This window comes from Hypomesus nipponensis, chromosome 14, assembly GCF_054491055.1.
Source record: "Hypomesus nipponensis isolate SF chromosome 14, ASM5449105v1, whole genome shotgun sequence".
NCBI lineage: Eukaryota > Metazoa > Chordata > Actinopteri > Osmeriformes > Osmeridae > Hypomesus > Hypomesus nipponensis.
The window spans coordinates 14,602,672-14,619,377 of NC_140374.1; the positions used below are offsets into that span (position 1 = coordinate 14,602,672).

At 43.3% G+C, this 16,706-nt stretch overlaps 1 protein-coding gene across 1 annotated transcript in view; it reads left to right on the forward strand.

The window, feature by feature from the left end:
• The window catches only part of cadps2 (Ca++-dependent secretion activator 2), a 93,946-nt gene that overhangs the window by 25,669 nt on the left and 51,571 nt on the right, over positions 1–16,706 (forward strand). The window contains 5 exon segments of the mRNA XM_084672306.1: positions 5,058–5,390; positions 12,515–12,595; positions 13,042–13,272; positions 13,730–13,804; positions 13,806–13,849. Of these exon segments, the coding sequence (XP_084528432.1) occupies positions 5,058–5,390; positions 12,515–12,595; positions 13,042–13,272; positions 13,730–13,804; positions 13,806–13,849 (764 nt within the window).

Sequence of the window (16,706 nt, forward strand, 5' to 3'; positions counted from 1 at the left end):
GAGGAAATCCTCTCCTAGGAATCTACTGTATCTGTCTAGGCAGGGCCCCAGAAGGAAGCAGACAGCAGAAACACTGGAGTCATTAATGTTCCAGAACGCTGGAGTGGCAGTATTATGGCGCATGGAACCACACGCAGCAAACATCCTACAGACACATTCCGAGATGAAGAGATGACAAACCTGACTCATTTCCCCCTCCTCTCTCCCCAGTCTTGCGTCATGGAGCAATGTCATTGCTTCTGTCTCACGGCGAGCAATCAAAGGGATGCTGGCTATAGATTACTAGTATGGGATTGCATCAGTAAAACATCATCCCATCATGTTTTTTTTCTTTCTTCGACTCCTTGTTCACAATTTTGTTTTTGTAGATTTTAACTGTTCAGCCAGCAAGTACTGGCAAGTACTATTCGTAATTAATGTCTCATAGACCCAAATCACTGCCCCACTTGTCATATTTTTCTTGCATCCTCACTTCTGTTCTGGTCTTTTAGGGGGTGGTTTATTGCCCAGAGGTCAACAGCGGGATTAATGTTAGTCTGCCCACTTGAGCAGCAAAGCTTTGGGCTATGGCTTTGAAAGCGGGGAGAGCTGTAAGTAAAACGACTTGTTCAGCTCAGGCCTCTCTGATATGGGCTTCTATTTGATAACCCCCTCTCCTCCTCTTCTTTATCTCTTTCTCTTGGTTGTAGGGTAGAAGTACATGTTTTATTGGTTCCCAAGGGGAAATTGCAGCAATGCATTAGGCAAGAAGAGGAAATGGGAGATGTATAATATAAAAACAAGTTACAAATACTAAAACGCAATACAAAAAAAACGTACAAAACAGTTTAACGCAGGTGACGCACAAGGAGACCATTGAGTGTGCGTGTGCGGGTGTGGATGGACAAACTATGGGTGCGAGTCTGCTTGGGCCTCTAACTGTATTTCGGTTTCCACTGACATCGTAAAGACAAAGAGGATCCATTTGAGCTGGAGAGAGAAGGGCAGCAAGATGGAAATGTTTTAATATGACTTGAGCGCAAACTTCAATATCGGGGATGTTTTATGCATGAGCGTCTATATTGAAGGTATATATTAGACCATAGACACACTGTGGAATCATATATTCTCTGAATATCAAAGAGGAACGAATCAATCTCTGAGATGTTCTGTTTCAAAATGATACACAGTTCAGGCCAGCCCAGGGGTTAAGAAACGCATCCTTCGCGAATATGTTTTAACAGCGTTATGTATACGTGTACACATGTATTACTGTAGAAAATCCTAGTGCAAGAATCTGCAGTCATAGAAACCTAATATTCCAAGGACTCACATGAATAGTCGGTTTTAAAACACGGGATGGGAAAATTCTGACGTCGCCAAAGCATCATTTCTACCCGCCAGATCAACTCTCATCTTTCTCAGTTGATCTGATATTGGCAGCAATGATCAGACCAAAGAGTGAGAGATGCTCCCATCGCATGAATCTCTTCAGTGTGGAGTAGGAGTGGGGGCACCGTTGATTATAAATAATTGAATCAGGATTTTAAACCCCCCAATTAAGGAGAACAGCAGGGGGAAGCTTCCTTGGGAAGCTTCCTCTGAGGTGAGCTGATTCATTAGTAATAATGGGTGACATTTGTAGCAGCAGACAAAATGCTGGCATAAAGAAGGGGGAAATACTCTATACTGTATGGGTGTTGCATTCTAATTTTCGAAGAAGGGTTATAATGTGACTTTCTGGAAGCACCAAAGATGTCTTACAGGGTTTGATCACTAGGTTTTCAAACATTTTTGACAGTGAGATGGAAGTCGGGACATTGTTACACTGCAGCCACATGACCCTTCATTCCAAAACAGACGACGTGCCTGATTTCAATGTTGAGAGAAATCAAAGATGGCTCCTGTTCATGTATCCCTGTGAGATGTCCTCCCCCCATTTCTCCTAAAAGAAAGCTAATAAGAGACTTCATGAGCAGAGGGGCTAGTGGCTAGCCATTAACCATCTTATTGATCGGTTGGGGGGGGGGGGGTCGGGGGGGTTGCCCGTGCCCCACTGAGTGACTATCTGTGCAGGGGGGGCCATGTCAGGGCTGACCTTTTGGAATGGGCCCAGATCCATCTCCCTTCTGCTCCCCTCCTCCCCAGCCATGTCCTGCTGTTCCTCGGGTCACCAGACTGCTGCTGTGATGAAGGAGTGTTCTATAGGGCAGGGCTCATTAGAAGACAGGGATGGGCTTCATTGACGTAAAGATGCAAACACACACACAGTCTCACACACAGTCTCACACACACAGTCTCACACACCCAGAACTCCATAAGCCCAAGTTGACTGAAACCCTAAACAAGGTCAATTCTAAAGTTGTCAGTGTGTGTTATTTCCATGCAGTGTGCATCCTTTACTTATCTGTAGTAGACTTGATTTTCAAGGTAATGGAAGTAATGACTTGTGATGACCATGTCTCATCAGTATACAGTAACAAGTCGTTTTTTGTGTTCTTTTGACTCATCCTTGGGTCACAGAGGACATTTTTATGGTTTCCAGATGCAATACGTAGGCTATGTGGTATGATGTGTAGTCAGATGGCACAGGTGGCTACATGTTCACTTCAACATTATCCACACATAGATATAGTAGACGCCTCAGACAAACAGCTCCATTATCAGTTTAAAAAGAAAATACAATGAAAGAATCCTGCGTTGACAGGAGTGGCCCATTGCAAATCCCTAAGCAGTTAGCCAAGCTGGTTAATGGCTAATGGTCGCAAAGTGATTCCAAACATCCCACCTGCCTCAATAAATGATCTTGACCTTGAGCCAATTGAGAGTTGAACAGAAGGCTTCTGCATTTGCCCTCGAAAAACAACTCCTTATTCCTGTAAAAACAGTGTGTTATTGGCTTTTTCACCCGACAAATGACTTCCGCCAGTTTTAATTGCTCCATTTATCTTCTCAAAGAGGACCGTTTGGCTTCTCTCCCGCCTTAACCTTCGGTTTCAAAGAACCTTTCCCCCGACTGCTGTTAAAGCTAGACCACCCCCACTGTGTTACTAGTCAATGCCTGTGACACCTACATCTGTCACCTCCCTTTATCTTGTTTATCCTGGGCCTCAATCATTCATTTCCATGTGGAAAAATCTGTCCTCCTTACAGCCGATCAGAGGAACTTCTCGGGTTATTCCCTGCAGTGTCGAGAGCTCACTCATCTTTGGAAACTCGAGCACATTTATTTTGTCGGTTTTGACTTTTTTCCCCCCGTTTCCAGAGACTTTCAGACTTGAAGTGCTTTTGTTCCGCACCATTACTCCCCACGAGGCTCCGTGCTTCCACTCCAGCTGTTGCGACGTTTACACTCCGCCGAGTCACTTTACTTGGAGACGCCAGTCCAGTCCCTCTGCAACGGAATCAAAGTCGCTGATAAGCATTAGTCGATACTGTTGCTTGTGTTGGTGTGTCTACCGGCCCTTCAGTCAGTCAGCCGCCAGCTCCTGCCTCCTTCCCTCAGCTGTGTTTTTTTCACCGAGTAGGCCTAATGAGATCGCTGACCCTTTCAGCTCAAACGGCAGTGAGCATCTAGCGGAGAAGTGGGATGTCTAAAATAATAATCTATGTTGTGTGGACAGCAATACGGTTGGGTTAATGGACCATTAAGTTATATTTTTCAAATAATAGTTGGCTACAGTTATGCAGCTTAATTCCATTATATGATGCTTACAGTGTTCGTCTGTGTTACCAGTTTCCTCATGATCTTGGGTCACCAAAAGTAATAACTAACTCTCTAGTCCGGTGAACCCTTGAACTCACTGCTGTAAACAGATGTGCCACCACAAAGTTAGCAATTCAATTTGAATATGATATAAACTTCTAACTTATTGCACAAACTAAAGATCTTGTAAACATGTGCCCCTCTATTATTGGGTCTCAGACGCAGAACAAACAGAAGGTCCAGTTAAACTCAATATATACTAACATGATAAACAAAACGGAAGGCTTCTGGTTTCAAACAAAGGCCGGGGGAGAGGGGGGGCAGTACTTTGATAAATGTCTGTGTATTGTCAGGAACCAAGGCCCTTGATAGAAGGAAGCCAGGTTGAATTTCCTTAGGCTGATCTCCCACGCCAAAGACCATGTACAAATACAGTGAGCTGAAGGCGCACCTTCCATTATTTCAGTGCGCAAGTGGTGGTGTTAATGTCTCTGGGAGATTTGTGCTTCCTGCCAGTCCTTCAAGTGCTCGGCTATCAGACTAGTCATACAACATCTGTAGGCTACACAATCTCTTACTCCCTCAGAGACAGATGTGTGGCTGGCCAATCACATAGATGCTTTTAAAATTTCTCCAAATGGACAATGACCCAGCCGCAGGCACGACCAACCAAGGAGCCATTTGTTTTGTATTTTTCCGCCCACAAGGTAACTTTTGTGGGTAGACAGACTCCCAGTGAGTCAGCAGGTCATGTTCCTCTGGAACAAGGAACCCATTTTAAATGATCACAAAAGGAAATTTCCCTCCTGGTTGAACTGAACTAGACATCGTTTGCATTTAGCACCACTGAGGCACATCTATGCTAATTATGATATTTGTAAATCTACTTGCAAGTCGTTTTAATAATATTATTCTTTTTATATCTTTTCTTTTAAGTTTGTGGGCTTTTATTATATGCTTTACAGTTTTATTATGGCAATGTATTCCTTTATTGGGCTACAGTGAGCTACAAAAGATAATTGCATAGAAATGCACAAAAAAAGTAATTTCATTAGAACTCCACAGAGGACACTGGGACTTCTACTGATGTGCAACTTTAAGCTCAAACTTTCTTGTTCAGTGGTCTTCCGGTCTTCAATCCTGTGTCCTCAGGGCCCAATGTCCCGTACGTCTGAGATGTTTCCCCGCTCCAACACAGCCGATTCAAATAAACGGTCATCAAGCCTGATGACGACCATTCATTTGAATCAGGTGTGATGGAGCAAGATCCTGTCCTGCGACTAAAACACGCAGGACAGTGGGCCCTGAGAAACGGCATCGAAGACCACCGGTCTAAACCGGCTTCCCGTTCTACCTTGTGGTTCCCCCTCAGGGTTTCCTGAAGAGCGAGCGCGTGTCCCGGATGGTGCAGAGCGGCGGCGGCTCGGCCAGCGACTTCCGCGAAGTCTTCAAGAAGAACATCGAGCGCCGGGTGCGCAGCCTGCCCGAGATCGACGGCCTGAGCAAGGAGACGGTGCTGAGCTCCTGGATCGCCAAGTACGACGCCATCTCCCGGGGCGACGAGGACCTGCGGCGCCAGCCCCAGCGCATGCACCTCAGCGCCGTGTCCGAGTTGATCCTGAGCAAGGAGCAGCTGTTTGAGATGTTTCAGCAGATCCTGGGGATCAAGAAGTTCGAGCACCAGCTGCTCTACAACGCCTGCCAGGTGAGCCGTGTCTCGCACACGCACAACAAAACAACACACCATATAAAGTATGGGCACGTGTACACCAACATACATACACACACACAAGAGCAACAAATACACATATAGACACACCCGCAGACACGACAAACACAAACACACACCCCACAACAAATACATACATGCGCGTACAGGCACAACAAACACGCACAAAAGCTCTACACACATATACAAATGACACACACACATGCACATGCATTTAATATGCATATATACAAATTAAACACACTATATGCACTCTCCTTGGCACATATGTACAGAGACACCCACACAGTGGCACAGATCAGCTTAACAGGTCCTCATTCTCACTGATGGGTTACCAGCTGGAGGACTGAAAAGGTGACATGGCGATAAGTCTCGATTTAAATTTTTGTCGTTGTTGACAATTTGATTGAATGTCCTGTTTGGAGTGGTTTCCTGTCTGCTTTGTGTTTCTCTTTGAGTCCTCTGCCCTTTTCTTTCAAATGATCTGTGCTCAGGTGGCCCCTAAGCCAACCACAGGCCTCGTTGAAGGTGTGATTTTAAAGGTCAGGTGCTAATGGGAAATGTCTAATCAGCATTCTTTCCCTTACCGTGACCCAGTCAGCCGTGGCCAAAACCTTTCTTAAGATTGCCTGCCTTCCTTTTGTGTAAGCCCTGCGTTTCTCATTTACACGCTGACAATCTCAGATGTTTTTAATGAGTATTTCTTCAGTCTTGAACTAAACTGTTCCATTTTTAGTGTTCCGCTGACATAGTATCTTCAACATCTAGAAATGTCAGCTTCTTAACTGCTTTGAAATATGCATGTCAAATACATATACAGGCATACCTACAGTATCCTATTCACACTACGAAAATTGACATTCATGTGATATTTCTCAAATAGGGTAGAAATGTCAGATCCGGTACTTTGGTCGTCTCCTAAATCAAAGAAATGGCTTCTCTGTTTTATGGAGATGGAGATATTTATTCTTACCCTCCACTGTATAATCAAATGGCAATTTGAGTTTATTTTCATGCAAATTATGAGGCATACACTGGTGTCATTACACTACTCTCCACTACTGAAAATTATGCACTTTGAAGACATCTATCAAGTATACTGCAAATCTAAAATATAATCTCTCATTTCCAGCCTTTTCTTTCCCTCATTGGTATTTGCATAGCCTGGAAACAAATATCACATCAATGATTTCCCAAATATTAAGAATAGTTTAATTGCAGGAGACAACCCAATTTACGCGGCTGTCAGCCAAAGCTTGTCTCCATAGCAACCTTTTTGGCCTTGGTGGAGGTTGTTCACCAACAATCTTTATTTATGTATTCGTTGTGTGGCCAGATGACACATATTCTCCGCCAAGAGCAGATCAGTGATCAATTGGTCAGGTGATGTTGAGGTGTGGAAGTAGACGTCCATCGTCGAAGCAACTTTTAGATGTGCTGGTTTCATGGTCAGGACTTAGATCTTAATGTGTCATCAGAGTCGAAAGGTTCCAAAAAGTTCAATACTACTGAACTTTTATGGTCCTTTCTTTAATGGATTACGTTTTGTACTTTAAATATTTGGAGATTGGTCCATCTACCGTATCTGTCACCCAGTGTCAGAGAAAGAGGAAGAGAGGGAGAGAGAGCTATATCTAACAGAGGTAGATATGGAGAGAGGGAAAGAGAGCAAAATAAAGGGTAAGACAAAATCAGACGTGATTTATTCCTCATGTTTAAAGGGTTTCATAAAGGTTGTGTCACTTGGAAAGATGTGTGTGTCCCTTATTCTGTAGGTGTGAGTTAAAGGGATCTGTAGCTGAAGCCCCGTGTGTGTGTGTGTGTGTGTGTGTGAAGGGGAATTGCTAATGACTTCGGGTCAGGGGTTAAGGGAAGGAAGCTTTATTCTCACTCCATGCTCTGCGTAGAGATGTATTGATTAGGTATTTTAGCTATTTATTGGGCGACCCTACATCAATGTGTGGAAGTCGATAGTGAGCGATGTGAGCTGTTATACATTTATTACAGACAACAATGTGATCTGGGTTGGCATGTTGGGGATTAATACAATTTGTAAAGTTTCTGGAAAAATAAATGACAATTAAATCAGAATAGCAGCCACTCATTAATTCACACATTTAGGATCCGTCTGTCCATCTAACCTTCCATCCATCAATCGATGAGGGGTATAAAGTCGGTGTGCAGAGAGATGGAGCAAGGGGAAAGATAATACCCTTTGAAATGAAACATTGAAAATGGGGGGGAATATTGCTGAACAGATAAGTGAGGGATAAGATGAAGATGGTGTGAGAAACGATAACGTTGAAAGAGAAAGTGGCAGAAGAGAGGGCGTGGGAAGGGTAGAAGGGCAGAGAAGGGAGGGATGAGGTGACCCCGGTGAGCAGGTGGAGAAGTGCAGCTGCTCTCTAAAGGTGTCAACCCCCAGACAGAGAGATGGCAGACGAGTGGTTTGTGTGTGATGATGCATAGACGGCTTGTCAGCCCCCCCCCCCCACACACACACAACCACCCCCCCACACACACACACACAACCCCACACCCTTTTCTCCAGCCCCGCCCCATGAACTCCCCCTCCTCAACTCGACCCCCTCCTCTCCTCTAATGATCACATCCTGTTGCGCGAGTGGCGCGTCTGCCCCTGTCGTCTCTCGTTAGCGCCGCTACTCAGTGGTGAACGGAGGCTGGTGAACAGGTGTGCCGACAAGAGAGGCTAATAAATTAGCAGCAACCCCCACAATTCCATGCATCACCTCAGTTAGCCCTGAGCAGTCGGCTCTCCTTTTATATTGAGCTCTCAAAATATCCCTCTCTCTCTCTCCATCTCATTCTCTCTCTTTCTTATTCTCTCTCGCTCTCGCTCTCTCTAGCTTTTTCTCTCTGTGTACATTTTTCATGTCTTTCTTTTGAAACACTTTTTTTTGTCCAGTTTTCCTTTTCTGTGTTTTTTCAGTCTTTCTCTATATCTGTGGTTTTTCTATACAGAGTATACCTTTGGTACCTCATCCCCACCTCACCCTATCTACATCCCTCCCTCACCCAGATACGGGGAATCTGCCCAGACAGACACAGCAAGCAGAAGTAATCAAACCCAGAGTAATCTCCCAGCGCCTTACCCTCATCAAAGCGCCCCCACCCCCTCAACCAAGTAACACAGACTTATCCGCCTTGAGATTTCAGTTCAGAGTTCACAAAGCACTGTTTGAGATGGAATTGACAGACCCTACCAAGGATTGGATTAGCATGAATCATGATTCCATCTCCAGGAACAGGATTGGTGCAGCTACGTGTGTTCAGGATGTGTGCCTGGGTCCACCATCAAACAGAATGTCAGCAGTGACCGTCCACATGGGAATATCTATTTTCTTAGACGAATATAACTCCTTAATTGATCAAAACTCGTCATTATTTTTGCAGATTTTTAAACGGTCCATGAACAACAACCTAACACATGTTTTGTCAATTAGGGGACATGGTAGTTGCAAATAATATGTACTGTAAGTCAGACTAGAGTAAAATCAGTCAGGGCTTTTATGTTGAGGGTTGTACAGTATGTGGCTGTGCTTGGTTATGTTGCCAACATTGTTGTAGACTACTGTGTCAGCATCTTGAGCTCTTCTCTCCTAACTCTTCTCTGGTAGCTTTGATCTAGAACTGTCATATGCCTTGTCTTCAAAGAAATGGTTGCCTAGACCATGTTAAGGAGAGAAAACATACATTTAAAAAGTCATATAGACCCAGCAAATAGGCTACTGTTGTGTTGATGTTCCTGTGTGTGAGAGTGTTGTACTGCACACACTCCACAAGCGTTGCAAGTAACTCACTGAAGATATTACCATAACTTACAGTTTGTGTTCTCTAAACTTGAAAAGAAAACTTTTCAAGGACCCTTTAAAGTCCAAATTATGAGCGTCTAAACCAGGGGTGTTCAATCCTGGTCCTCAGGGTGCACTCTCCCGTATGTTTTAGATGTTTTTCTGCTCCAGCACACCTGATTTAAATCAATGGTTGTTATCAGGCATCCACAGAGGTTGGTAACAAACCCATTCATTTGAATCAGGGCTCCTTCAATTGAACATAATGCAATATAGCTCAGCTATAGCCTGTGAAAAGCAGTTCCTACAGTCCCTGTGGTGTCTTTTTCTCTGTTTACACTCTATCGTTATCACACATTGCCCCACAACAAGTCTTGTTTAGTGATGCTTCTGTGATGGATACGATGCCGTGCAATGAAGGTGTCTGTACACAGTATGATGTACTCGTTTGCTTGCAGTGCAGAAAATGTCTGCGTTTCTGTTCAGAGTTAGATGGAACAAAGTTTTAAGACAAGCGTCAGTGACGAGAGAGCTCTGATGGGAGCCGACCAAAACCAAAGAGACAAGTGGAACCCTCTTTACGCAGATAACAAAATGACAGACTCTGAAAAAAGAGATAAGATACTAAAGTTAGCCCTGTCACATTTTGATTCCATATTTATACTCGTTTAGATGGTTCTGCATTAAAGACATTTTGTACGAGCAACAGTATATGGTTTCTTGGGATTAATCAAGTCTAAACTCCATCCAAGTTGTAAGAATGCTTTGTCAGTGGGAATACTTTGTTGCTATAGGAACAACTTCTGTTCTTGAACTTGACCAACAATTACTTACAACTGTCAAAACACCAATTAAACACCAAACACCATTAGACCCAAACCTCCCTTCTCTGTGCTGATGGTTGTCAATGCTGCTAGTCTTGTTTTGTTGTTGAGCTCTGTAGCATAAAAAGTTCATTTAAAAATGAAAGAAATTGCATACAGCAAACTAGCAACAACAACAAACTATTGATGAAGCGATCGCACTGATGATAAATACGATGAAGAAGTGTGTTGTACCATATGATAATATAAAGCTGATTCCATGAGGAACAGGGTTCTGTTCCCTCTCAACAAAACAGACCCACAATACGATGTTACACTTTCTGTATTTCATTGGAAGACAAGCCCATTAAGAAACCATTTTACTGTTGTCTCACCTCAGTGTTAAACTCAATTCTGTGTTCTATATGGCGTCTGTTAGTCATCAACTTGCTGGTTGTGAACTCTAAAACTGGCTTTGAGCAAAGCCCAGAGCTATGCAGTGAGCTGTTATTTAATCCTTTACAGCTCTGGGCGTGGTTGTATTACGGTTGTAATTCACTTTTGCTCATGTTTATTTTTGTTTTTCCTGCATTACCAATGGACATCATTTATTCTATTTTCCCTATGAACACAACACTATTTGTCTTATGACAGCATTGAATCATTGCGGCAAATATTAGTTGTGGTTTAATATATTAATCATGCAAACAATTTTACATTTATAAGACAGAACTATGGGGTTGCACCCGCGCGCCCACACCACACACACAAAGTTTACACATCTCTTATGATGAATTCATATTGTAAAAAATATACACTCCACATCACTGCCACTAGAGGCTTATGTGCACAGTTAAATAATGCAATCAGTTCCATAAAAATGTATTTTCTATCTTTTATGTTAATGTATTTCAAGATAAGGGTTTCTGACAGTGGTCATAGTTTATAGACGCTATTCTTGTATAAATAATGAGGAACTATTTGAGTGATTTTATGGCTTTGTGTTTGTGTGGCTGTGTGCACTCATTCATGTGTGTGTATGTGTGTGTGTGTGTGTTTGTGGTACAGGGTTTACAGGGCTAGGATAAACATCCATGTAAACACATTATTCAGCCGGTGTTTGTTCATCATCTCATACAAACAGAGAATCCTTTTCCAATCCCAAATTGCATGTCACTAGTGGCAAACAAAACCACACATTTTGCATTTCCTAATGAATCATTATTTATGTTGTGTTGATACACAAGCCCAGTTGTTGTTTAGCTCCTGTTTCCAAAATGTTATGCTAATAAACGCTGTTAAATTAACCAATTAGTATGATGAATTGTCTGTCTTATGACGCCTGAATAAATCCGAATGACCAAAAAAATTGATACTTATTTAGATATTTTCTAATGATTGCAGCATTTGCACATCAAGATGTTGTTTTCAAAAACTTTTTTATCGAGAAAGGATTATTAGCCTACTGTAAGTAGTTTATTTCACCTGCCATCATCCAATATCAATATATATTTTATTTAGCATTTTTCCCTTCTGCTCACTATCCAAGACAATATCAGATGCATGATTAAAGGAGTGTTTCTGCAGTGCTTTAATAGCACCTTTGGGGGGAGAACAAGGGATCATCAGCTAGCCTGCTTTCAGATGCTAAGTATTTACATAGCCTTTAAATCACATAGGCACAGTAATGTCCTTAACTGTGATGAACAGACTTACTCCTTGCGTCCACATGTTGTTCAAGCATGGCCTGGCATTCAGACCTCACACAGTCTTGCTTGGGAGTCCTTTAGTCTGGTCCCACCCACAAGTCATACCAAGTGTTGTGTCTTCAGACGGGGATTTTAATTGGGTGAACATGTTGACATTTTGATCTATTGTGCAACTGAATTTGGAAACCTTTTTGGTTGTAGTTGCGATGGAGAAAAAAAAAAAAAAACTCCAGGCTAAGGAGGACAAGTTAATGTCTTGAGAGATTGCCTAGCGCTGTTGAGTCAACAGCTACAGAATAGCCACGGCTTCATCACAGACACATAGTAAACTAATCACCAAAATAATCAAGTATAATAATAAGTATTTTTTACTATTTGCTAAAATATAGAGCAAATGCAATTTACATACAAATATTTTGCCAGCAGATTGTCTTTGGATTGAAGGCCAGTTCTACAGGGCTCTTTCTCATTGTGTATTCATTTTATTCGATCTTGATTGGCTGCTTCATTTCTACCAGCTGGTCTTGAACAAAGATTAAAGGCTCTTTTTGTCTTTCCATAGGTCGGCAGACGGCCTCCTATATCTGTATGTTTCTGTAGTTGCCTCTTGATTGGTTGAATTATGCTGCCCATTCTCGACTCTGATTGCATGATTGGAGCTGTGCGCGTCCTCGTCTTTTAAAATCTTGCTCCGGGGACTCTCCACTCTGCACTCTCTCTCCCAGGCCCTCTGGGGCGGGACTGATGAGCGCTCTACTTCCTGTTTGTCGTTTCAGCTGGACAACGTGGACGAGCAGGCGGCGCAGATCCGCAGGGAGCTGGACGGGAGGCTGCAGCTGGCCGAGAAGGTCGCCCGGGTAACGGCTGCTCACTCACCCTTTACCTTCACAGCGTCCTGATTAGAAATCTACACATCACATGTCAAATATAGGGAATCATATGGCTGAGCGGTTAGGGAATCGGGCAATTAATCATAAGGTTGCCGGTTTGATTCCTGGTCGTTCAAAATGATGTTGCCCCTTTAGGGGGAATTGAAGTGAGTTGCCCCCTTGGGCAAGGCACTTCACCCTGCCTCGGGGAAATGTCCCTGTACTTACTGTAAGTCGCTCTGGATAAGTGTCTGCTATATGACTAAATGCAAATGTATCTGTGCACATAATGTCAAACATATATATATATATATATATATATATTTGACATTCCATAATTTGGAAACATCGATAACGTGACTTGTTAGATATATATATACATACACACACATTCCATTGCACCATTACAGTTTGTTTCAACTCTTGCCCTCCAGGAGCGTCGATACCCCAAGTTTGTGTCCAAAGACATGGAGGCCATGTACATCGAGGAGCTGCGCTCGTCCGTCAACCTCCTCATGGCCAACCTGGAGAGCCTGCCCGTGTCAAAGGGAGGCCCCGACTTTAAGCAGAAGCTCAAACGCTCCTCCTTGAACAGCTCCTTCCTGGACATGGACGAGGGAGACATACTGTCCAAGTCAGACGTGGTCCTCTCCTTTACCCTCGAGGTGTGTGTGTCTGTTGGGAGGGGGTTTGTTTGTCTGTTTGTGTTTGCTTGTTGAAAGAGGGTGTGTGTGTGGGCATATTGGGGAGGGAGGGTCTGTGTGTGTATGCATATGTTGGGAGGGAGTTGTGTACATGTGTGTTGAGAGGGCGTGTGTGTTTGTTTGTGTGAATGCCTTTAGGCCAGACGGTAACATCTCTCACTTATCTGAACTGTAAATAAAGCAATATGTTTTTTCTACCGAAGAAGGTTCTGGGGCTGAGCATATCTGAGCGGATCTGCCATACTCTGTCAGTCTCATTTCATCATGCTGCTCCGGGTTTAGGTTCCATGATGACGCCTGCCTCTCAGTGCCACACTGTGACTCCTCAGCACCTGGTCCTGTCCTCTCTTATAGGAAAGCAGAGATCATGCATGTGTGTGTATATCTAACCTTGTACTTCTCCCGTTGCTGGAAACAGGTTGTGATTGTGGAGGTACAGGGACTGAAGTCCGTAGCCCCCAACAGGATCGTGTACTGCACCATGGAGGTGGAGGGGGGAGAAGCTGCAGACCGACCAGGCCGAAGCCTCCAGACCACAGTGAGCACAGCCTCTCAACCATCACACTGCTGCGTCCGGGCCTTTGCCATGCTGTAGCTATGGATCACTTTTGCGATTGTTTCTCTAGACTTTTATCGATTTTGAACATTTGGGGAACGGTGACAAGAAGGGTTAGGGTTAGACATTAGACAGATACTCTGAAGAACGCTCTTACAAGGCAAGCTGAGGAAAGAACATAATTTGCCTGAACTGGAGAAAATTAATTCTCATGAGCTTATTACAAGAAAAATATAAACACTTTATGACCAGACCTTCAAGCTAGTGTAGGACATGTCGGGGGGATGGGGCAGGAGATGCACAGCATCAAACTCTAATCAAAGTGACAGACAGAGCTATACCCACAGCTATTTTGCACTTAATAAAGACAAGTTAATGTGTGTGTAGCAGTGAAAGCACACCCACCTTCAGCCCCAATTGGATTATTTTCCGTCTCGTCATGGCAGCTCTTTCAAGTACGAATAAGTGCCTACGATAGCCCACACTACCACACCTATCGATGCCAAAACACACTACCCACATGTAGCTTTGAAATGCCAGCTATGCTTTACTTGAAGACATAGGGCTGAAACAAATGTTGGCCTATAGTATAGGACACATTTTACAGTAGAGCTGGCTAAGGATAGCACTTATAATTCTCTTACCCACAATAACCTCCACCCCACCCTTTCTTTAGCGTTAAGTAATGTTGTGAACGTAAGCTATGACAGCACAGTGTAATGTTGTATAATATGAATGAGGATTCTTGGGCATCTTTGAGGAACACAGCAAGACTTCCATCATGTGTATCCCCAATAATAAAACCGTAAACTCACAGGCATACATACTCAAAAAGTATGTCATTTAGTTTTACTGTATTACATTCTAGACTGGCTTTATGGACAAGGAGTCTCCCAGTCTGAGAAAGCAGCAATTTCACCATGTGTTTCATTGGCTCTGTGCTCGTACTTTGCACGGGTGACGACAAAGTTGTGTTGAATCTGTTACCGGCCGTTCGCAAGTAGCAACATCACACTTAGTATGACCAGGCAACAGAGGATTGTTCATTCAATCAATTTCGGAGATGCTTTCTTGGCATGAATGAATGATCATTGTTGCCGAAGCCATGTCAAACTAAAGAAAATATATGGATGAGAGATATTATAAGCCGATGCTTGTTAGCATGTATTCACATTCATGCATCCGACCTCGTTGAAGTTGTCCACAAATCATGGATATAATGAGTTCTTTTAGCTCAAGTTTTGTTGATGTGCTGTATTCCAGTAATCAGAGTTGAGTCCAATCCTCCCCAAAGAGCACTGTCATCAGAGAATGAACTCAGATGTGCTGCTCTTTAGCTGGGGTGTCTGGCTCGAGGGACAGTTTAGATTTCTGACCTCATTCAGAAGTACATTTCTCATCCTTTCCTCCCAGACCTGAGCGGAAAAGACTTGAGACTTCCGGCGAGTCCAATTCTCTTCTGCAAGAGAACCACTTAAGAGAGACATCTGACTTTAGTCTTTGTTTAGCTGTCTGCCAGCCAAGGCTGAGATTCTCCCATTGACTCGTAGAATATTAAAATGGCTTCCGTGTACAATTTGCTGGGTTGGATTACAGCCCTTGTAAGTGTAGACTGCTTGTCTGGCTGGTTTCACAGCCAGACTTCTGTGACTGTAGTGTTGACAGGGGCTTGAACAGTAATAAGACTGCCCTTTCTCATACACACACGCATGCACACACACCCACACACTGTGTTCTTTATTACCTCTCATTGCGTTCTACAATGCTACAAATGAGATCAGGGACCAGGATATGGTGTCTTTAAAGGTTCAGTACTGGTCATAAAACAAAACCACTAGCCCTCTACTGCGTTTGACAGGGCATCCCTGCACCCATACAGTATGATATCACGTTATCATATTGGCTTCTGCTAAATGGCATAATTAGTCAAATTAACGTGAATGGCCAGCCAATGTCAGTTTCAATGATACTGTTGCTCTCAGATCTCATCAAATTGGACATCAGTACCTTTGGATAGCAAAAGACTGTTCAATTCTTCTCAATTTTTCTGTAGTAAAGACCTTTCAGCAAGAAAAACAAATATTAGTCAGGGACATTGATGTGCTCATTGATGAACTTGTCTTAAAAAAACTTATTTCTGTAATTATTCTTGGCAGACAGCATAAGTGTCTGATGACATCTTATTACTTGGACAACAGACGATAAACTGAAACAATGAATACATTTGTCTCTCCTTCAGTAAAATATGTTTCGGTTCTGTGTCTGAGAAGTAGCAAAGAAATTGCTTCAGAGGTAGCCTTGGAAACAGAGAAAATGTCATTGGGTACGTTCCGATTGACCTGGGTAAGAGTGGGTGTCATCACAAAACGAGGAATGTACAATTATTACAACTGTCTGTTATAACCCACCCCTGAAACAGGAATCAAAAGAGTCAAATCTGCCTCCTCACCTCTCAGAGCAGATGAAGCATCCTGAGCATTGTAGGCCACACAAACACAGACTCGTTAGCATTGCAGGCCATACACACATAAATTAGCATTGCAAGCTACCCACACCTCATTGAAATAGCAGGACAGAGACTAAGGCTTTTAGTGAGGACGTCCTCATTAATGACATGACACCTTCTTCTCTTACTTTCAGCGTTGAGCACCAAATAGCTACAGTCCATATAGTGTCAGTCTAGTACTGGTAATGAACTATAGTAGAGGTGGGAGTAGTAATCAGAACAGCCATGTTGTACTGGCACGACACAGTGCTTCTTCAGGGGGGGAGAGTCTGGGTTCTTAGAGAAGGCTGGATGTTACACCCACACACACACGCTGCTTTAAGAGCGGCACAT